Here is a 24,202-nt window from a genome sequence, read left to right as displayed (position 1 = left end):
GACTGCTCCTGATTGCCCCTCTGAAACCCTGGACTTGCCTGCCCTAAATACTTGTTTTTGCTTGTGGTGAACTGGCGTCCTCCCTCCTTCTAATGTGGAGATTACAGTACAGCTGCCAGGGAGCTCAGAGGTGTGTCTCTTCCGCCTGTTGACAGATTATCTATTCTAGAATCCTTCACCAGGTGGCCACCTGTAATTCCTCACCTGTAATTTCATTAGCAAAGGGAAAGCTTGGGGGGCACTTGCAGCTTCAGCCTGCCGGTGTTCATTCTCCCTCAGTGCTGTTTTTCGCATACTTTGCTGCCCCCTGGTGCAAGTTCCATGTACTACAGGAGACTCAAAATCTCAGCCTGCTTATGGGACCTTTTATTGCTGACATCTTGTCTTTTATTTCCCACCCTGGGATGCTCAAGGTGGGGAAAGGACAACTCCTTTTGGTGAGGCTTACTTTGAAAGAGGCCCGTGATCTTTCTGCTCTTTGCCTCTGGAAAAATACATGTTGTCATCTGTACAATGTTAGATCTTAAAATATCCTTCGACTCAGTCCTACACTCACATTTTACAGATGAGAACACTGAAGAGTTAAATCTACTTCACCAGGTCTCAGCAGATTTTCAGTAATTTGGGGACATTACTAGACCACTGTCCCTCAGATCCTAAATGATTCCACATGTCTAGATGTAGAAGGACCTGTGAAAATTGCTGGTGGTCTTGGAAGGAAGAGTTTTTTAATAAACTTATTTAATTCAATACATGTGCCACATACCATGCAAGGCAAGGGGGTCTTAGAGACTTATCTTTATGATATGAAGAATTGTTTTTCAAGGGACAAATTAACAATGTGGACATCCTAAGCGCTTTCCCAAACTTAATGTTTATTCACTGATTTTCTTTGCTTTCAGCTGTCCTTGGAGTTCACAATTTGCTCAATAATCCAAAGTTTGATGAAGAAACAGCCAGCACTAAAGGTGGCAAAGGGCCTGTGAGAAGTAAGCTGACGTGCAATCTGTGGTTCTGTGAGACTTGGGAGCCTCCAGGTTTGCTGGGAGGAGAGAGGCCTGTTGACCGGGCCTCCTAGTGAGTCCATACTTCTCTCCTGCAGGCTTTGAAGGTGGCTTTGTCAGTTCACCAAGGATCACTGGGCTCTGAGCAATCAAACCAGAATAGAGGTGCTGATAATGGGAGCTGTGTCAGGCAGTGTAACTAGTAACAATCAGTGGTTTTGTCCAGAACACACTCTCTTAGTGCCTCTGCTTAGGCAAAAGGCAAAATTGCTGATAAAAAGGTTTCATAGTCAGAATAGAATGTGAACAGACTTTCAGTATCTTAGATAAGTTCTTGTCTCCGTTTGAGTGTCTTTTTATCTCAATAATGGATGCTTGTCATTAGAATTTGAATACCTGCTTCCACCAAAGAGCATGAAAGACACACGGGCATGGAATTGCTGGCACAGAAAAATTCCAGACTACTGTCTTCTATGTCACCATTGCCTGGGGATGTGTACTGGTCACTGGACTCTTCCCACTTACACGTCAGTCATCTGCTAAATACCTACGATGTGTTAGCGTGTTCTAGACTTAGGTACAAAGATGGTCCCTGCCCAAGGGAACTTATCTATCTGTGGTAGGGATGGAACAATAATCAGGTCGTTTTGGTATAATATGATCCAGGTGCTGTGAAAACTCACCGAAGATCACAGCTTTTCTAAGATTAATCATATTTTATTCTCTTTGATGGAAACTTGGGAAATGCTTTCTAGTCTCAGCAGCATATTTATAGATCATCATTTATACTGGGTAATTTACCCAGACAACGAGCAATATTCTTTTATTTTCTTTCTGATTTCTTATGCATAGAGATGAAAAATGTTCATCCATTTTAGCTTCAATGTCAAAGGGTAACATTCTGGCAACATGTTTACTATTAAAAGTCTGGTGTATAACCTTATGGGCTTTTATACATACACATACATGCCATTAACTCTTTTTGAGATGTTATTTTTTTATAGCAATTTTAGGTTCATAGTAAAATTGAAAGGATGTCACAGGGATTTCCCATATGCCCCCTGCTCTTCCACATGCATAGCCTCCCCCATTATCAATACCCTGTGCCAGAATGGTACATATGTTACAACTGATGAGCCTGTGTTGGCATATCATTATCACCCAAAGTCCATAGTTTATATTAGGGTTCACTCTTGGTGTCTTACATTCTATGGGTTTGGACAAATGTACGTATAATGACATGTATTCACTATTATAGTATCATACAGAACAGTTTTACTGCCCTAAAAATCCTCTGTGCTCTGCCTATTCATCTTTCCTCCCCTCTAACTCCTGGCAAGCACTGACATTTTTACTGTTTCCATATTTTTGCCTTTTCTAGAATGTCATATAGTTGGAATCATGCAGTATGTAGCCTATTCAGACTGGCTGCTTAGTAATATTCATCCAAGGTTCCTCCATGTCGTTTCATGGCTCAATAGCTCATTTCTTTTCACTGCGGAAGAATATGCCATTATCTGGTGTACCACAGTTTATTTTTCCATTCATCTACTGGAGGACATCATGGTTACTTCCAGGTTTTAGCAGTTATGAATAAAACTGCTATAAACATTCATGTGCAGGTTTTTGTGTAGACTTAAGTTTTCAACTTCTTTGGATCAATATCAAGGAGCATGATTACTGGATCATGTGGTAGGAGTATGTTTAGTTTCGTAAGAAACCACCAAACTGTCTTCTAAAATGTCAGGTTTTTTTGCATTTGGGTGTCCAGTTGTTTCAGCACCCATTTGCTAAAAAGACCATCTTTTCTCCATTGCATTGTCTTTGCTCTTTTGTCAAAAATCAGTCGACTATATATGTGGGTCCATTTGGGGGCTGTACTCTGTTCCATTGATTCTTTGCATATTCTTTTCATGAATGCCACACTGTCCTGATAACTGTAGCTTTATAGTAAGTCTTAAAGTCAGGTAGTGTCAGTCCTCCAACTTCAGTCTTCTCTTGCAATATCATGTTAGCTGTTCTGGGTATTTTGCTTCTCCGTATAAACTTTAGACTTTGTTAATATTGACAAAATAACTTGCTGGGATTTTGACCGGGGTTTTACTGAAGCTGTAGGTCAAGTTGGGATATACTGACATCTTAACAATAATCACTTTTCCTATCCATGAACGTGGAATATCTCTCCATTTAGTGCTTCTTTTTTTGTTGTTTTTGTTTTTGTTTTTCAATAGAATTTTGTAGTTTTCCTTATACCGATCTTGTACAGATTTTGTCAGGTTTATACCTAAGTATTTCATTTTTCACTAACTTTTTTTCAAATCGTGGTTCTCTTCTCTTACCAGTACCTGTAGATTTGCCTCATTCTTTTAATGAATAGCATCTTATTATGTGATTATGCTATAATTTATTTAACCATTTTCCTATTGATGTACCTTTTTTTTACTCATATTTTACTGTCCCAAGTAATACATCAGTGAACCTCCTTGAATGTATGTCTTTATGTATTCATTTTTGCATCTCAGCATTTCTTTTTTGTATCTGAGATCCTGGGATTTGTTTATTATAGTCTGAAAGAGGTCTATATGGAGCAGCAATAACTGACCAGGGATGGTTTTTTGGGGGGGTTGATTTTGCTGTAGGGCCTTCTGCACTTTTGACTCCATGCAGTGTCAACTACTGAGACTTCTTCTGATGGTGGTTGAGAAACATTAATCTTTGAAACTGTAACTCAGAGCCATACCATACTCATGCTTGCGTAGTTGAGAATAAGCTTGCTGTCATTGATATTAAAGTATTATTGCAATCAGAGCATATGAAAGAAAGGTCATTTTGGGGAGTGATTTTGACAGATCTCTTACATTTTTTTAAAAAATTAAAACTTGTGTCTCAGATGTGGTCAAAGGTGAAAAGGTCAAGCCTATATTTGAGGAACCACCCAATCCCACAAATGTAGAAGTAAGTCTGCAGCAGATGAAAGCCAATGACCCCAGCCTGCAAGAAGTCAATCTCAACAACATTAAGGTATTTCATTATGATTGTTATCAGTGACTTGATTTATCATGAGTTCAGAAAACAATGGACATGATTGATTACCTGCTTTCACACCTGTTTGCAGTCCTTTGAGTCACTAAGTTTGAGGCAATATGTCCTATTCAAAAGAGTGGGTTTAACAAAAGAGTGATTTCTAGGATTCTTTGAAAAGAATCACAATAGTTATGTTAAACATAGTGTTTGGTTATCTATTGCTGAATAAAAAATTACTCCAAAACTTAGAGGCTTAAAACAATAAACATTTATTATTTCACACAGTTTCTGAATGTGGGTATCAGGGTGTGACTTAGCTGGGTAATCGGGGGCTCAGTGTCTCAATGAGGCTGTAGTGACTAGGGCCCAAGGATATGCTTCCAAGATGGCGCACTCAAGTGGCTATTGGCAGGAAGCCCCAATTTCTTACCACATGGCCCTCTCCATACGGCTGCCTGAGTGTCCTCACCTCATGACAGCTGGCTTCCCCCACAGTGAGTGATCCAAGAGAAAGAGGGCAAGTGGGAAGCCATAATGCCTTTTATAACCTATTCTCTGAAGTCACTTCTACTTTATTCTATTTGGCAGTAGAGAGAGGAAAAATATGTGTGTGTGTATGTGTGAGAGAGAGAGAGAGAGAGAGAGAGAGAGAGAGAGAGAGAAAGAGGGAGAGAGAGAACATTGTCTGATATCTGTTTTGTTCATTCTTTTTGAGCCAACTTCTGGCATTTAATAATAATAACCGATATTGAGTACTCACTATGTACCAGATCTTTTGAGAAATACTTGAACTCATTATCTCATTTAATCTTTAGTAGGACTTAAAGAGGTTAAGTTGCCTACGGTCACAGATCTAGTCTGCAGAACATCTAGGACTCACACGCCCCACATCAACCTCTAGACCACCTCCTCAGTGGTCAGTACTATGCTAAGTGCTGTAGAAGAGGGAGTAAGATACATGGTCTTTATTCTGAAGAACTTATATTAGGAGAAAAACACTAAAGAAATAATTACAGCACGATGTGGGAAGCCCCCCACTGTTATGGAACTGCAGTTAAGGAAAATTTTGATCCTGCCTAGGAGAGCCAATACACAAAGGAGGTGATATTTCAGCTGAGTCTTAAAAGGTGAATAGGAATTAATCAGAGAAAAGGACAAAGGAGTTTCCAGGCAAAGAGAAAAGTATGTCTAAAGGTATGGAGGAGCGAAAGATCACGGTTAATTAAAAAAGATAGCAAATAGCTCAGTCTGGTTAGAATATAGAGAATGAAAAGGAAGAAGAGGGGAATAAGGTATGTGCATAATTCCTTGGTTAGTAAACAGAAAGGTGATGTCAAAATGTCCTATTGTATTAGATTCCCTTATTGGACGCTAAGCGTTGCGGTTGCTAGGGATGGCTTGGTTGCTGGAAGATGGATGATGAATGTCTTTAAAAGGGGATATCATGTCATTAGCCATGTAAACATATAAAGTATTTGAAAGCTGTGGGTCCTTAGGTTGGGGTGGGAGTGCTGCCAGCTGGTTCATCAACTATCTGTATCTTTCCCATCTTAGAACATTCCAATTCCAACCCTGAAGGAATTTGCGAAGGCTCTGGAGACTAACACTCATGTGATGAAATTCAGCCTGGCTGCAACCCGCAGCAATGACCCAGTCGCAATTGTGAGTAAAATTCTTAGAAATATAACAGGAAAATATTTAATTCATTAGAAACTCCTTCTAATTTGTTTGATCCATTAATAATTTTTAGATCTGGTAAATTTATTTTCTACACAGTTAATAAACAAAATTAGTTATACAGAGACAGTAAAACAGAACCCAGTGGTCAAGCACTTTGAATTAACTAGAGTTTTGTTAGCATTACACTTTTAAGAAAAAGAAACAGGATTAGTTTAGGCATTTAGCTAAATAAATATTTAGATTCTGTTCTGGGCTTAGTACAACTTTTCTGAAACTTTTGCATCTACAGTAACATTCTGTCACAATCAATGGATATTACAACACCCCCAAATCCTACAGGAACTTGACACATATAAAAATATTAAAGTATATTTCATTTTAGTTTTTGAAATGGATTACTATATTTCAAAAATATTTTAACAACCAAATCTTTGAACATTTTTTGTTTGACACTATCAACCTGAATATGCAGAAAAAAAGAAAACCAAAAGCCCTTCTATCCACTTCAGATAATTCAGCTAAATATGGAAGCGCTTGACCCAAGTAAATACTGCTGTCATCACCATCATCAGTGTTAGTCCTCCTATTAATAACTAACATTTTTTGAGCAATTAGTAAATTCTGGCACTGATCTCTATGCTTTACACACATCTCACCTAATCCTCACTATAATACTATAAGGTATGTACTATTACTAGTTCCCACTTTAACAAATGAGCAATCTGAGGTTCAGAGAAGTTAATTAATTTTTCAAGGTAACACAACCAGTAAGCAGCAGCGTCAGGATTCACCACTAGGTCTTTCTGGTTTCACAACTAGATGTTTAACCATCAAGCTATGCCATATTTACACACAATGCCTCACTGTCAAACATTTGCTAAAATGTCAGTTATCAGGAGCCTAAGCATCAACCTGTGGTTGTTTCTAGAGCATCTGATGCTCAGCCCTTGAATAAAGCTAAAAAAACCCAAAAGTTTTCTTGACTTGATGATGTGATTTAAAGTAACATATCTTTTGGAACGTCTAAAATACCCTTAAAAATAGACAACATGGTGGCAGCTGGTTAGCTCAGTTGGTTAGAGCGCGGTGCTCTTAACAACAGGGTTGCCGGTTCAATCTCTAATGGGCCACTGTGATCTGTGCCCTTCACAACTAGATTGAAACAACTACTTGACTTGGAGCTGATGGGTCCTGGAAAAACACTTAAAATAAATAAAAGTTAAAAAAAAATAGAGAATATGAAAGTCATGACTACCTATTACAGTACTGGTGCAGAGTAGATGTTTGAAAAATACTTATTAAATGAACGAATGAATGTGCCCTCCAACCCCTCAGCATAGAGAATATTTCCATGATGATAACAGTAAACTTGAAGTAAGCACTCATGTAAAAGAGGGACTAAGCTACAAAATTGATGGTTTTACCAGCAATTATTACATATCTAAATTTGTAGTTTGAAAGTAGTTTTGAATTTGAAACCAATAATTAAAATGGCAAAAGAGCACAACTAGATCATTGGTAAGGTGAAATTAGCAATTTAAAGATTCTTAGCTGTATTTGATTTTGTATAACCTCTGCCTTTTAGTAGATTTGTTTCCAATAAAGCAAAAATATTCACAATACATTTTGTATGTAAGTGACTAAAGGGATAAATAAAGAAATTATTTGTCACTGCTATTTAATATATTATTTAGAGTAAAATGGCAGGGATGGGAATAGTTTATAGTCCAGGGTCTACTAGTAAATAATCTAACTTCTATTCTAGGTCAAGTAAATAGCTTGCGAAGTGAACTAAATAAATTCCGAATATAATAATCCCTTTGATACTGTTGTTAATGCAACAGCTATGTCCTGAATGCATACCATGTGACAAACACACCATATAATTGTGAGGAATAATTGCTATCTGTAAGGGTGTGAAGAGAAAAGCCTCCATTGGCCTTATTCGACTCTACTCCTGGATAGCCCACCTCTCACCTGGCTGCCCCCAGGTGATTTCTCTGTCATCTATGCCATTTGTCAGGAAAGAACCTTTCTATAAGTCGAAAACTGGCTGATTACCTCACAGGCAATAGAGATCTTTAGACTTGCTGTTAAGAAAGAAAAATCAGCATCAAAGCAAAGAGCTTCAAGACATTTTCCTATTTAAGTTTCAAAAACTGATTCAACAAGGCACTTGTGGGATCATTGTGAATGTAGACAAGCTATGTTTATGTGAGTTAGCATTATCCGCATTTTACAGATGAGGCAACTGAGGCTCAGAAAGGTTGAGTAACTTCACTAAAATTACACAGCATGTGGCCACTCCAAGTGAATTTAAGTGACCTGTAATCAAGTTTAGTTCACCATGCACCAAGTACTTCCATATAACCACATCTATAGAAGTGAGTATTGATGGAACTTGCCCTCACTGAATGCTAATATAGAGAAAAAGCCCAACTATGTAAAAAATGCTATTACTATTAACAAAGATGCCATAAAAATCAAGAGTTTAGTACAGGACTGTGCAATAAAAAAAAAAATGACAGCCACAAATGTGAGCCACATGTATAATTTAAAATTTTCTAGTAGTTATATTAAAAAAACAAAAAGAAATAGATTAAATTAATTATAATAATGTATTTTACTTAAACCAATATATCCAATATATTATTTCAAAATGTAAGTTGAAAATGTACTATGGTATCTTACCTAACTTTTTTTCGTGCTACATCTTTGAAATCCGGTGTGTGTTTTACATTTACAACACATCTCAATTCAGACCAGCCATTTTTAAAGGGCTCAATAGCCACATGTGTCTCGTGGCTACCATTTGGATGGCACAGGTTTGGACAGTGCAGAAAACTGCATTTTCATACAATACTGTAAAGTACAGAAAACAAAACCTTCTCTTTAAAAATATATTTCTACTCTAATGATTTCTGTAACATTTAAGAAATCTAATCTTTATTTTACTAATGTTATTATTGCCAGCACATGTAATAGATGCTCAAATATTTGCTGAACTGACGAACTTGGGCCTACAGCCCAGGGTTATGCTTGGCTGAGTTTCTCCTGTTTTGTTCAGTATGAGAAAAGTGTTTTCTCAAGTTTAAAAGAAATTGGCAAGATCCTGGCTGCTTGCCAGGAGTCCTACAACTTTTTTATAAAGGCGTAATTGCTCTGACAGTTGGAGTCTAATAATGAAAGTAAATCCCAAAGCTTGGAGCATCCATATGGAAAGGCCTGATGCATTCCCTTCTGGTGCTCTAATTAAAATGTGTACATTTAATTCTAATTAAAGACCAGGCCCTAAATGTGCTTTCATTTACATGGTGTACAATGATGTCAGTCTAAATCTTTGAGCTCTCTTTGTAGGTCAAGCAACTGCTTGACTAATACCCAGGATTATTCTTCTAGTCAGGTGGTTCCCACCTCAGGGCAGTTTTGCCCTCCAGGGGACATTTGGCAGTGCCTGCAGATATTTTTGGTGGTCATGACTGGGAGGGGTACTGTTGGCATTTGGTGGGTCTCAAAGGCTGCTAACTCTCCTATAATACACAGGACAACCTCCCACAACAAAGAATTACCTGCCTCAAATGTCAGTAGTGCCAAAGCTGAGAAACCCTGTACATGTCTCAAGTTGGATTCCTTCTCTTCTTCCTTCTTCCTGTGTTTTCCTCCGTAAGACAATGTAAATAATTTAGAAGTTCCTTGTTCTGTTCCCCAGAGCAATCACTATTAGTTTGTTTTTCATTCTTCTAGTTGTCGCCTTTATGACTTTAATTAAAGTGTCTGTCAATCCTGGATGGACATTAGTCACCTGCAGAGCTTTTCAAAAATGCAGCTGTTCAGGCCACCACCTGAGATGCTGATTTAATTCATCTGGGGTGAGGCCCAAGCATTGGTATGTTTTTTAAAAGCTTCCGGGTCATTTCAATATGTAGCCAAGGTAGAAAAACACTGGTCTACATATATTTTTATTTTTAATTTATCACCTTAGATAATTTTTGATCCTCCATTAGAAAAGAAAGGGGCATTTCTGTACTCATTTTACCTTCCATCCCTCCTTCTACCCCTAAATTGTAGTTATTCTATTATCTTTACACACTTGAACTTTATGATCTTAGGTCACTATATTTTACATTATGTAAATAGATTGACTCCAAAATTTAAAACTTGTTACCAGCATTTACAATTATCTGGCTATATAAATATATAAATCTCTGTTTTCATGGGCCTTACAGTCGAGTCACTAATGCAGACCTGATTTTTCTTTCTTTATAAGTAACATTTTTTCTTGCTAGAAACTTCTAGGACTTTCTCTTTTCCATTAGAGTTCTGAAATTTCATTTGTACCCATTTATGAGCCTTTTTATTCATTCCTCTCAGCCTCCAGTGTGTTCTTTCAGGTAAAAACTTATAGTTTTCTTTAATGGTGGGAAGTTTTTCCCTATTATTTTATAGTTTCTTCCTTTCTGTTGTTTTTGTGTTGTCATACTCCTTTTGAAACTTCGATTGATGAATGCTGACCTTCTGTAGCTTTCCTCCATATTTCTTAACATTTCCCTTATGTTTTCTATCTCTGTCTTTTTACTCTACGTTCTTCGAAATATCCTCAGCTTTATCTTTTAGCTCACCAGCTTGGTCTTTAGCCATGCTCATTTTATAATTCTGATGTTTATTACTTTACTTTATTTCAATGTATTATGTTAAATTTTCAAAACATTTTCTTGTTCTTATTTCTCTTTTGTTTCATAATAGTCAGTATTTATTTTATGGATATAATGTATTCTCTTTTATGTAGTTTTGGAGGGGTATGGGGTGGGGAAGGGAGAATAACAATTAGAATAAATACATTTGTTTCTGTTCCTGGAATAATATTTGTCCCCTCTATGTCATGTTGTCCTGTAGGGTAGATTTCCATAAATTTCAATCCTGGGCGTAGCTGCCTCTCCCCCTTTCACTGACCCTATCTGGTGATGGTCTGGAGGTGCCTCGGTTTCTGCACTGCTTCTTTCTCAGGTCCTAGCACCCTCACTAGAGGCTCTTTCAGGAAGATTTTTCCCTGATGGTTGTGCTGGCAGTTACTCTTTTTCTGGGAAGCTGAGGGAAGGGTGGTGTGCTGTCCATCTGCTCTAGTTTTTACATGTGTTCCTTAGGCAGTTCTTTAATGAAATGCCCCAGTTGGGACTTTGTGCTAATTTCTCCACCAATCTTTCTATTTCCTGTATTTTAGCAGTTCTTCAAGATAATGGCCCCCCTTTTTTGTTTTCTTGTACCGCGAGAGTTCCAGTCACTTACAAATTTTATCTTTTTTTATGAAGTGGAAAACTTTGGGAACAAGGTGAATAGACAGGTACATGTGTGCAGTCTGTGGGCTTGAACTAGGAGTCTCCAGAGGGTTTGCCACTCTGAATGGTGACTTTGTTCCAAAAGTTGTCTTTGAGGAATTCTGATTTCTAGATGACCTGATGATATGACTAAATCAGTAGTCTGCTAATGCTAGTCAATTGTAAAGTTTTTTTATCCATTCATAATAAAAGGGACAAAATAAAATAATTCTGAGGTTATATCCTTTTTACATGTTTCCTAATGTTAAAATGCCTTTTCTCAAAAAAAATGACAATGATAACAGATGACAATGGGTTTTTTTAAATTTCCTTACTTAACAAAACAAAGTTGGTAATCCTACATCAGTATCTTTTTTTTCTTTTTTCTTTTTTTCAGTTTTGTAGTATGTGAGATTCATAAGTCTAGGCTGCTGGACTAAACAATTTTTTTGAGTTTTAAAACATTATCTTTGTTACTTGGAGGTGAAGGTATGATTTAACTAAGGTTTTAAGTACTGTAAAAATATCTATTTAATTTGGTGGTGGGGAGTTCAGGAAGTAAATCTTTGGAAACCCTAACGGTTATTTATTTTTTGTATAATTAAGGCTTTTGCAGATATGCTGAAAGTAAACAAGACCCTGAAAAGTCTAAACATAGAATCCAATTTTATAACTGGAACTGGAATCCTGGCCCTGATAGAGGCACTGAGAGAAAATGACACCTTGACGGAGATCAAGATTGACAACCAGGTAAACTAACTCACAGGGTACGTGTGAAAGGAGGGAATGCCACAATGGAGTGAATTAAAAGAAAAAGCTCTGTCACTCAGTTTGGTGTGCTGGCTTTCCTGTAAATTATACCAACTTCTGGCCTGTGGGGTGTGTGGGAGAGAGCATGTTAATAATTAAGCCGTGTACAGTGGGGCAACCTGACACATAAAGAGCCAGCCATCCCCCAGCCCTGGGCTAGTCAGGCACCAGAGGAGAAAGAGAGGAGGTAGGGACAGAGGTGTGACAGCTGCTTTGTTCAGCCATCATCACTGTTGCCTCTTAGCAGGATCTCAACCCAGTGCTTTCCCAGCCTTGCTGTTTGCCTCTCACTGGGACTACGGCTACAAGGAGAAAGCAGAGTGACCATGCCCAGAGACAGACTCCTTGTCCCTAGATGGAGGCCGCCAGAGCTGAAAGAAAGCGCAGACCAGGCTTCTGCAGTCTGGTGCTGGCCACAGAGCTCATTTAAAAGAATCTGGGTTCTAGAAGATGATCTGGCTTAGATTAGCAGGCCACACCCACAGTTTGATCACAATCTCAGCTCTGTTGCAGCATTTCTCAGGCTCTCATCAACAGCCAAAGCAAGCTGCTTTTCCCTAGAGCCACCACTTCCTGTCCCCTGAAGACCTCTTTTTCCCAGCATCAGCCTGCAGTGCCTCCAGAATTGCTCTGCTGGCTTCAGCTGGCTCCTGTCCACAGACAGCAAGTCTCAGTTCTCAGCATGATGCCGTGCCCTGCCCTTTCAGCTACAGGGAAATGTCTGCAATGAGATTTAGTGAATCTGAGGGGTCTAGACTCTGTAAAGTAGAAAGAAAGGGCCATCGAGGATAGAGCAAGGAGACTCGCTCGATGAGCATTCCCGTCGGGTGGTAGGTAGGAGGGACAGTGGGGGACATGCCAGTTGAGATTACCCGCTACATGTCTGGGAAATTTACTGGTCTAGACCCTTCCAAGATCTGATAAAGCCCCAGGCTCCCACCCAGGATTTTTGCCTAAGCCTGAAGACCCCCAACAGGTGCCATGAACAGCCCTACTCTCCATTTTTGCTAACCAGGACAAGCAGGCTGTACATCGCAGGTCCTCTGTCCCTGGACTCCTGCTGAGGCTTGTTGCCATAGGAGCAGGGGAAGGCCGCCAGGAGGCAGGTGGCCTTCACTCATACTCCCCAGAAGGGAAGCAACAGCTTTCCAAATGCAGAGGTGTGGAGGGGAGCACAGGGGAATGACCAAATACACACAGGAGGTGCTCGATGCTGTGTATCTTGATGTGTATTCAGCTGCTAGCAAATTAAAAAAGAGTCATCAGGGAGTGGGAGAGCAGGAAAACAAGCTAGAGAGAAATATGAAGTGAGAGAAAAGAAGTGATAGCTCAGGGGTATTTATCAGATAGACTAGTGTCAGGAAGACATTGAGGGCTCTTAGTAAATATTTCCAGGAGATCTAAGACAGAAGTGGATACCTTCTTCCAAAGTGTATTTAACTTTTTGTGTTGGTTTAGGCCATAGTGAAACCCCATATCTGAAACAATGTGCTAGACACTCTTCCTAGTTCCTTGTAAAATACTATCTAGTTAGGGTTGCCAGATAAAATACAGCTGAATTTGAATTTCAGATAAGCAACATTTAATTTTTAGTATAAGTGTCTCGTGAAATATTTGGGACATACTTATACTAAAAAATTATTTATTGTTTATTGAAATTCAAATTTAACTGAATGTCCTGTATTTTTATTTGCTGAATCTAACAAACTTATACCTAGTGAATGAGCTGAAATCCTGATAATTTAGAATAGAGCAGCTTTTTATAATGCCTGTGAAGTAGACTCTGGAGTACGAAGTCTGAACTTGCTCTCTTAAATCCCTTCCAAATCATTAACCTCATCACTCCTCTTTAGTCACCTAGGAATGGATTTGTGTAATTTTTCAACTTTAGTCCCCCAGTATGCCTCTGAAATGGCTTCTCTTTACTTGTGACAAGAAAGAGGATTAAGTTCTAGAATAACTGCTTTATGCCAAGAATGAGGAAATTCAGAGTCAAAACTTGATTTCCATCCACAGTTTTGTTCATTGACTCATATACTGTTAGAAGTAAATCTCAGTTTCCTCATCTGTCTAATGGAGGGTTTGAAATAAAACAATCTGTAAGACAGTTTCTTCAGGCAGGACCAGCTGCTGAGACCAAGTTAGCATCATTGCACTAGACAGCTGCACCAGAGTGAGGGCGTGCTGAGAACCCACCGGTGGGGCAGGTGGGGCAAGCCGCCATGGCTAGGCTCCAGGTAAATATGTAATAATTTAATCAGTTGCCCCATGAGAAGGACAGTCTGGTGCATATTCATGAAACAGATGGGCAACTGCTAAATAAATTTGAGTAGAGAAAAGAGGTCACTTCAAAACAGAAGGTGATCTGAAGAAATGTATTCTTAAACATTTATTTTTTTCTTTGTATTTAGTGACTTAAAATTAAAAAGAGAAACGTACTGTCCAAATTATGAGAAATTTTGGTGTCGCTTTGGTACCCTGGATTTATACAACACAAAAGACCTAAATCAAAATAAGATTCAGGTTGAGAAAGGAAGATGCTCTATGTTATATTACTTTCTCTTCTTCTTTTCTATGCTCCCTCCCAATATAATTTTCTTCAGCTCCTACATCCTTCATATTCACCATCAGCTCACCCATCCTCTAAGTCACCCAAGTGCAGGACTCCAAACGCTTGAAATTTGTGAGGGGAAGTAAAGGAACTTGCATGTCATCCCTCTCAGTCAGCCACATCCACCATGAGCTCCTGCTGCCCTTGGATAGGACCACTTTGGCCCACTCCAGGGGCATAAGCCATAACTATGGCAGCCCCAACCTTAGCTCAGGTCTCAATCCTTAACAGAGTCCCACTGTTCTAAAGTGTGTCATGAGCTAAAGTTGCTCATAAAACTAGGAAGTCAGTATCTCTGACTTTTTTGCTGCCTTTCCCTCCCATAGACCTACAAAGCTTAGATCGCTAATCTCTACCCTGTGGATTTCTAGAATTGTTCTTTTCTGACTGGAAGTGTCACATTTTGTTAATTTCTTGGTGAGAGACTTGTTTGACAGGTTGTTGGATAAAAAGAAGGATGAGGAGCAAAGAGTTAAGCCTTAGAACTTGCCTAGGACACAAAAGTTTCGCCATAAATTTTTCTCCTTCATCTATTCCATACTTAAATTTTCCAAATTTAAAAGGTATATAGATTTTAATATATTATAAAGCAATCCAACTGCATGATACTGGCACAGAAATAGACTGACAGAGTAAGAGTCCAGAAACACATCAGGTATACCTGAGAATTTTGCAGTGAAGTGGTTGGTATTTCAAATCACTGAGAGAAGAATGAAGTATAAGATGGTGAGACAATTTGCTAGCATTTTGGAACGAAATAAAGTTGAGGCTCTATGTTAATTCTTATGCTAAAATTCATTCCAGATAAAATCAAGATTTAAATATTATAGTATATAAAATCATAAAACAAATGGAAGAAATCAGAAGGAGTAGAGAGACTTCCTAAACATGACATAAAATCTAGATTGTTAAATTTGACCATATGAAAAGGTAAAAAGGTCTTTAAAGTAATCAAAAGAAAGACAAACTGAGCAAAGTATTTTCAGCAAATTTTCGTAATAAGTAGGAAATTTGCAAATCAATTTTGAAAAGAAAACACAGGCACTGTAACCTGGGAGAAAAATAGGCAAATGACAGATATTGGTAGTTTCCCCCAAAAAAGGAATTACAAATGCATGAGAAAATTAATTGTTCTTATTTGTAATTTGAGAAAAGCAAATTAAATCAATTAAATATATACAAGTAAAATATAAGTTTTACCTTTTGGATTGATAATATCTGAAAAGATTGATAATATCTGATGTTGTCTAGAGTAGGGAAAACAGTAACTCTCCAACATTGTTAGCAGGAGTAAAATTTGTCATAACCTTTGAAGATAAGTCAGTAATATATCAAAATTTAAAATATGCTTATTCTTGGACCCAGCTAAAATTTGCCCTACAAGCACACTTGCAGAAATGCCCCCAGGATATGTTGTGTGTGCAAGGGAAGTGCACTGCAGTATTGTTTGGAATAGTAGAAACTGAAAGTAATGTAACAGTCACTAGGACCCAGCTAAATGAATTATGATCCAGTGCTACAATGGAATGCTATGCAGTATTGGATGAGGAAAACATATAGTAACCTACATGAAAAGGTGTTCTTAATGTTAAATGAAAAAAAGTGAGAACAAAATGCTAGTAGAATCCATTTCTGTGATAAAAAAGCATAGACATACATGTGATTACTGGACATGAATGCACAGAAAATGTTTACAGGACTTCATACTACATACCAAACCGGCTTTCCTCTGTGAGGAATGGGAATATTAGGGGAAGAGAGCTTTTATATTTTATACACGTTTTTGTTTGCTTTTCCTAAACGAGCCTGTACTTTTTACTCTAAATAATTTAATGAATATATTATGAAAAAATATGCTATGTTCCTTAAATTTATTTTAAGTGCCTATTTTTACGTACTGCCAGTTTTTTAAAACTCTACTTTTAATTTTTCAATTATTCTATGTCTCAACTTAAAAGACCAACAAAAAAACCTCTTTTCACAAACTTAAAAACCTTGGGGATTTTTCTATAGCCCAGTAACTAACCCCTTTAGTTTTTTAGAATTCACCCGGCTATGGTTTGAACCACAGTTAAACCTCTTGGAGGCCTCCGAGTGAGACTCTGCTGAGAGAGAATGGTCTATCACTTGATGACCTTTAATTATTTTTGGATATGGATCCTGGAATAGAAAATTCAGTAATAGGATTGATTGCTATAAGACAGTTTCACTATTAAAAACATCCTTTATTTAAACCATAGATACTGGGGTAAATTGGAAACACCAGATATTAATTTTGCTTTAATTTTACATCTGGAATCATATTTTCCTTCATAAATAATTGGTTTAGTCTTTTCAGGTTAGCATGCCTGCTGATATGACTATCTGTTGGTTTTTGCCTCTAGACAAGGAGCAAATGACTGCATGAGAGAAAATATCTCAAGCGACTTTGTCCCATTCAATTGGAGACTTTTGCCTCTTTGCTTTTTTGTCCAACAAGTAGCCATGCATCTTTTCTATGCAAGTAACTGTTTCCTCTTTCTTCTTGGTCGTTCTGTGTATGTGTCTGCACCTGCAACCAGAGACAGCAGTTGGGAACAGCCGTAGAGATGGAAATTGCTCAGATGCTCGAGGAGAATTCAAGGATCCTTAAGTTTGGATATCAGTTTACGAAGCAAGGGCCACGAACAAGGGTGGCAGCTGCCATCACAAAGAATAATGACCTGGGTAATGTAGCCATAATGCATGCTGTTAGCAATGAGAAAAACATGGTGACCATTCATTTCTCCACTTCAGATATAACCTCTCACTATTCCACTGGTCTTGGGTGTCAGCCCTTCATCAAAGGCACATGTTACATGGTCATAGCAATCCTCATCAGTTTCACAGTGTTTAGGTTTTATTATAGCATTCTCTCAAGAACTATTTTTTTATTTCTTCCAGACAGCTTTTGATGTTTGCTCGATTTCCTTTATGTATTTGCTTCTCCTTTCCTTACTTCTTACATGTAATTGCCCTCTCTTGTTATCTGCACCAGAAGATGGACACAATGACATGGAAATGCCTAGTTCACTTATGTTTGAGTCCTGTGTTTTTGTACTTGGGTTTAAATATGGTTATGTCTGACACTTTGGTGATTTACATGTGAAATGAACTGACGGAACTAGTTCTGAAAGTAAACTCAGAAGTAGCTTTCTCAGTTATCCTCTAATGTTTCCTGCTGCTCCTACTCTTTGCTGAGGATCTGTCGCATTTTTTGTTGTTGTTACAATGAGGAAGTTCCCCACAGCACAGAAGAATGCAGGTGTAGACAGTCCACTTGGCAAGCAGTCAGCCAATAGCAGGCCTCAGTCCCCAGTTTGAGGTTGAGGGACACAATGCTTGACTTTGGACAGGAGAACTACACTGTTCCAGCAGGTGTAGTGCTGGCCGTGGGGAGGATTCAGATAGTAGACAAGGCAGAAGCTAACAGTTAGAACTGGAAGCGGGCAGGTAACAGTTAGTGTCCAGTTTCCTGCCCACACATGCTTAGCCAAGACCCTGAGGTGCAGCCAAGTTGCCGTGTGTGGCATCCAGAGGCTGGCCAGACATATGGCAGTGCTTGCCTTCGGGGTACAGAAGGTGAGTCTAAGGAGGCAGCCCAGTAAACAGGGATTTGGGGAAGGACAGAGGCAGTAGTCGGAAGGCACCTTGGAAAAGCGCACGGGGCTGACAACTGAACAACACAGAGACCACAGAAAATAGGCAAAACAAGTGATTTGAAGTAAACAGGCAATCCTGAGTCCAGGGGCAGCATCCGTAGGCAACAGCATTGGTCGAATTTTCTGCAGACTAGGCTGGGCTATTTAAAGTGGAGAGTTGGGGCAACACCACAGCCAGGGCACCGTTTTTGCTAAATGCAGGAAGGTTAGAGTAGCCCTCCTCCACCCCACCAGAAGAGCCTACACGTGGGGAGGCAAAGGGTTCGGAAGAAGAGGTTTGCACAAACTGGGAACAGGCAGCCGGGCAATGTCTTTGATACTAGGAACCAGTTTAAGGGAACTTTTATCTCTGAGTCTGCTTGCCATCTGAATCACACCTTCCTGGAGGTTGATACTTAGGAGATTTTATTTAAAACAGGTTTAAAAACTCTGAACTTCTGATTGCAGATTCTCCTGGTCTTCAAACCATAATCAGAATGAATAGATAGTGAATATCATCCTGGGGTGTTAATTAAAGCCAGTTGGTGATGGAGTTGCACAAGCTGAAAAGATGTGCTGTGGGTAGGTGACCAAGAAACTACAGTGGTACCTCGGTTTTCAAATGTCTCCATTGACAAACATTTCGGTTTACGAACGCCGTAAATTTTATGGATCTACAGTATCATTAGATAGTAAAATTCATGCTAAATTTGCAGTTTTAGGAGTTGATTTTAAAGGTCTGGAATGGATTAATCCATTTTGCATTACTTTCTATAGGGAATCTGCATCTCAGTTTTCCAACATTTCAGAATTCGAATGGTCTTCCAGAACGGATTATGTTCGAAAACTGAGGTACCACTGTATTAAAAAGTTCACTATATCGTGGATCTATTTTGAACCTTCCACTCTGCAGAAATGGGAAAGTTCTAACATTCAAGTTTTCAACTATCAGGCATAGCTATATTTAAATATATTTAAATCCCACAAAACACTGGATTATTCTATCATTTCCACTTACTGCCATGGGTGATTGAATATTGAAGTTTAAGATAACTGTATCCTCAGGTGTATGGATTTGCTATTTTGTGCGATTAATGTTTATCTGAAATTTAAGGACTATTCCTTTACTGTGTTTTTTTAAACCTTTCTTTCTGTTTTACCTAGTTCGCAAAAAGCGAGTTGAAGGAGACCGAAGGTAAATCTCTAGAACAGGAGGCGAAGTTTCACCACGGCAGCCATTTAGAAACGAACAAAAACTTTTCTCCTTCCCCTTCGGGACCATTTTATCAAAGGTTGTTCATTTCCGTTAACCACACCACTAATAATTTAATTGTTATTTTTTAGCACTAATTATTTATCTTGGATTTTTTAATATATACAATTGTTTTATTTGCTCATGGGCACCTCTGGCACTTGCACCAGTGGCCTCTTGCAGGTCTTACTAGGTGACAACAATCGAAAATGATTTAACCACTTTCATATTGGGTTGTCATGCTTTCCTACATGAACTTTTTTTTTTAACCACTGAGAGGAATTGAGTATACAAGTATGTTTGTAGCTGTGATTACGATAGAGGCCTATCTCTGTTTACATGCATAGCTTTGAGTTAGGCTAAATATATGAGAAGTGTTGAAGTTAGTATTGCCAATCTTTCACTGGGTGAGAAAATGTGACCAACTTAGTGTAAATTGTTTCTTAGTTCCAGAAATATCACTGAATGCACATGCCCCACTGATCAGAGATCATTGGTGTCATCATAAAAGCAAGACAGCATTATGAGGCTTTAACACAGCCTTAGCAAATAAATGTAAAGTGTTCATTAACCCACAAATATAGCTTCAAGCCAGATTCACAGGCAGCAAAATTAATTAGCACAGCTACCTTTACTGTTTATTCATCATAGGTTTAATCTTTAACATGACTCTAAATAATAACTTTTTACAAAGCTGTTTTGAAGATTTCCAGACATGATGGGAAATTTTTAAATTTTAGTAAGAGGGAAGCTTTTAAAACATGACACTCCTAAATAAAACAACAATAATTGTACCTTAATCAAGATTGTCTGATACACATGATTGCATTATTTTGGCAAATTTTAGAAGCACGTATTGCTTTATCTTTAGTTGTAACAGGATCGCGGGATGAAGTGTGAACATTCAGGTTAATTATACAGAGTTTCGTCTACAAGGCATGATCCATCATGATGTTTGGAATCATGCGGAAAAATGTAAATGATCACATATCCAGATATTTGTCATCTCAAGAATGAAGCGTGTAAAAGTACTGAGATGATTGCATGGTAGTATGCTTCAAACGTTTACTTTAGCAGTGCAACAGTGCAATGCTAAAATAAGGAAACAAGTGACTGTAGCCTTTGGCTCAAGCTCACATGCCTTTGAGAACTGTAAGTGCCCAAGGCTGTACTTGGTGGCACTCTGACAGATAGCTTTAGGTCTCACTCCCTTACTCTCTTCTCCCCTCCCTTCCTTCCAACTCATTCTCTTTTCTCTTATCTCTGTAATTCTGAGCCTTTTAAAGGTGACATCCTGGTAATGTCTGGAGCTAAAGAGATGGCTGACTCTCCGAGAAGGTGGGCCCAATCCAGGATTTGTTAGGTATTGAATATTCCTGAGTTGCTTGATAGCAGTAAAACAAGTTAAGGGTAACATAATTCACATGTTATTCTAGTTAGCTTGTAAAGCACATGGAAACTGTTTAGGATAGACATCCTTTATAAAATTGGACACTTATCGGTATTATAAGTATTCGCATCTGGCGTTCTAAAATCCTTTGAAACATCTCATTTTCTTGAGAATATTTTAGATTTTTTTGAGGGAGTAATGAGCAAAACATGTTGACATTTTGGGAACCCTAACAAATCCTTGGATTAGTTTTCTACATATCCCTATCTGTACAACAAAAAAATAGTAAGTATTATTTGATGGTTTGCAGTCCGATTTTTCCTTCCCTCTTCCTTCGGTGTGCTATGTTGGAGCTGACTTATACTGGCTTACTGATTATTAAATTTTCAAGAATTTTGCAAACTGGTTGCTAAACACAGCCAATTTTTTTGTTAAAAAGTAAATGAGATGCTTACAATTAATGTTGTATTAAAAACAAAAGTAATACTCAGATATACATTTTACTATTTTCTATTCTCTTCAGACTAATTGCATTTATTGTTTCTGTATGAATGATATACCATGTAATGGTATGCTATTTATCTCTCTTCCCAATTCAGTAGTTCTTCACAAACCCAGAAATTCAGTACTGTGGTTGTTGGTTTGAAATTGGCCATGGTCGGGATATTTTTACCATGGAAATTAGCAAATGTTGCGTATCAGGGCTGTTTTTCCCCGTAGGTTGCTAGTTGATAACCATTTATCAGCACACCACTGGGTAAAATGTATATATTTCTTGTCTTGTATACGTATGTTTTGATTACCATGTTGCCAATGGGAAGACCATTTCTCTTCCTTATCTTTCTCCTATCACTTGGGATTTGTTGCAGATATATTTAAGTGTGCGAGTCCCTAGCATGCCCCTCGGCTTTTTCCTTTCTTTTCTCATACCCTCTCTTTTTTACCTTTACCCCGAAGAAATCTTGGATCCTACAGAGTGTGCCCTGCAGCCCCAACGTGCTGGGGGGGGGGGTTTCTGACAACCCCCTGACAGAAACCAAGGGGAAAAAATCAGAATTTGATAATGATTGTTTGCGCTGCAGTGATGGATAGTATTAAAACAAGATAATGGGATACTGTCAAAATTGAGCACTTGTTTAGCTTGTAAAATACTTGGGTCACATGTAATAGAATCTATGAAATCAAATATTTATTTCTAATCAGTTTATCACCTGTGTTTTAAAAGTAGCTTGAAAGGTGACATTTCCATGAGTATTCACATATTAAAGATAAGTATTGGAAGATAAACTTCCATTTTTAAGAGCCTATAAATCATTTAATTAGCCTAGGATTTCATCTCCCCATCTGCCCAAAATGTGTAAGTAGAAGTTCTTTCATGATCTTGAGCGTAATTAATCCCTTACCATCCATCACAGTGGGACATATGTGTGTATAAAGTATTTTTATATATATGCATTTTGCCAAATATTGAAATATTTGGCAACATCTGGACAATTGATTGAAGGGAGATAATCTCTCCCCAGACGACATCCTTTCCCCTTTTAGACATGTACAGGCCCATGTTAAGTGTAAAATCACTCTCCTGGACTTACAGGTTCATATCACAGCATATGTGGAAAAAACCTTTTAGGAGATAAATTTTGGAAGTCTAGAGATCGTATCATTAGTCCAGCACTACATCTCCCCATCTTATGCAAGTATGTAATGAAGCTGTTTCATCCTCATCAGCATGATTTAATCCTTTCCTTTCATTTTGCTAGGGCCTAATGTAAATAATTGTGTGTGTGTGTGTGTGTGTGTGTGTGTGCACGCACTCTCATGCCAACTATCTAAATATCTAACTAGGTGTTTGGCTACATCTGGACAACGGATTGAAGGGGATGCTCTCTCCCCACCTCCATGTCCCTTGTCCTTTTTAGAGTTGCTGCAGGCCCAGGTTAATATGTTTGCAGTTTAGGTCACCAACCACCAAATTTCACAACGTGTGTGGACGATAAACCTTAGAGAATATTAGAAGCCTAAAAATCACTTCATTGTTTTAGCACCAAATCTCTCTGCCTAAAGTGTGTAAGTAAAAACTCTTTCATCTTCATCAACGTATTTCGGCCCCTTCCTTGTGTGTAAGGCACACTGTATATAATATTTTGTACGTAACTATTACCAAATACTATAAGGAGATATTTGACTAAAGCTGGACAATTGACTGCTTTCGGGAGATGCTGTCTCCCAGTCCTTCTTCCCTTACCCCCTCAGAGTTGCTGTGGGCCTAGGTTAGGTAGAGAATCACTAACCTGGAGGGGCACATGCAGCTCACCCATCTTAGAGCACGCACTTCATCATACAGTAGAAGCCCATCTTCATTTCAGAACTCAGAAACCCTCCCAACGCCTATACTCCTGAAAACAATTTCCCTAAGGGAAACCTGGCACACCCGATCAAAACAGCAGCAGCTTCTCTTCCAGACAGAAATGTGGCCCCTGGCAGGGCACCAGCATTAGGGAAGCCAGTGTGCTCTGAATAACTGCCATGAGAATGTTTCAGACACTCAAACTTGAAACAGGTATCAAGCATCAGCATGCTTGAAATGTAAGATAGCCCTTTAGATTTACAAAAGAGTTTGAAGAAATTTCCTTTTTTCATGGATGTGATGTAATTAGCCTTCTCCTAGGCACTGTGAAGGAGACAGAGGAAGTATAAGAACTCTGGATTGATAGAATTTGATACTTGTTTCTGGTTTTTAGGGATAGAGTGCCTTTTTTGCACAATGGATACCATCTTTAGTGCAAGTGTTTATAGCATCAGCAAAAATGGGCGGGGGCAGTAAGTTGTGAATACTGGGTTCTGTGGTATGTGAGTTGTGGAGAACTCAGTGGAGAACACTGGAATTGGGTTTTAAGTCATAATCCTGAAGCTTCCTTCCTTCCTCTCATACTAATGATGCAGTAATAGCTACTTTTAACGAGCAGAGAACTGAGGTGAAGTGTTTTAGCTCTGCCAGTAGCAGTTTTTCCTTGTTGCTCTTCATTTCAAATCTCCCACCCTTCACCATGCCATCCTCAGAGCTAAAGGACTGAGACACATGCAGAGGAAAGGTGTGAGGATGATTGGAAGAATCAGGCTGGACCCTCTGGATGAAAATCACACGACCAGGCGTCCTAGTAACAAACTGGAGAGAGAGAGAGGAAAGTACCCAGAACCCAGGATGGATGCAGTTTTCTTCCCAACTAGATCAGATAGGATTCTGTTTTGTGGTTCAGGAATTTAGTGGAGAGGCTGAGTGAGGTGGGGAAGGAAGATGGAAATTAAAGGTTTTAATTTGCTTAAGGGCAGAAGTAATCTCTGCTCAGCTTACCTCTTTCCCATCTGCCCATAACAGCAATGATTGAAAATTCAGTAGAGGGGTGGAGGAGGAGTTCCAAGGTTTAAATTTGGAACCTGCCTCTGGGTACTGTTCTAGGAA

The 24,202-nt window shown here is 38.6% G+C and overlaps 1 protein-coding gene across 4 annotated transcripts in view; it reads left to right on the top strand.

Annotated features, from left to right (window-relative positions):
* The window catches only part of TMOD2 (tropomodulin 2), a 42,536-nt gene extending 21,302 nt beyond the window's left edge, over nt 1-21,234 (top strand). For 2 of the 4 annotated variants that reach the window (XM_019730636.2, XM_019730637.2), the window contains exons 5-10: nt 903-989; nt 3,895-4,025; nt 5,583-5,690; nt 11,627-11,770; nt 17,003-17,147; nt 19,265-21,234. In XM_019730636.2, the coding sequence (XP_019586195.1) occupies nt 903-989; nt 3,895-4,025; nt 5,583-5,690; nt 11,627-11,770; nt 17,003-17,147; nt 19,265-19,299 (650 nt within the window). In that variant the 3' untranslated portion in view covers nt 19,300-21,234. The remainder of the gene's footprint in view (nt 1-902; nt 990-3,894; nt 4,026-5,582; nt 5,691-11,626; nt 11,771-17,002; nt 17,148-19,264) is intronic. The other 2 variants (XM_074327742.1, XM_019730639.2) reach the window with 1 other exon arrangement.
* Nucleotides 21,235-24,202: the final 2,968 nt, after the last annotated feature.

Source organism: Rhinolophus sinicus, linkage group LG03, assembly GCF_036562045.2.
Source record: "Rhinolophus sinicus isolate RSC01 linkage group LG03, ASM3656204v1, whole genome shotgun sequence".
Taxonomy (NCBI): domain Eukaryota; kingdom Metazoa; phylum Chordata; class Mammalia; order Chiroptera; family Rhinolophidae; genus Rhinolophus; species Rhinolophus sinicus.
The sequence above is the reverse complement of the archived record's forward strand: the minus strand, read 5'-3'. Positions and strand labels throughout refer to the sequence as shown.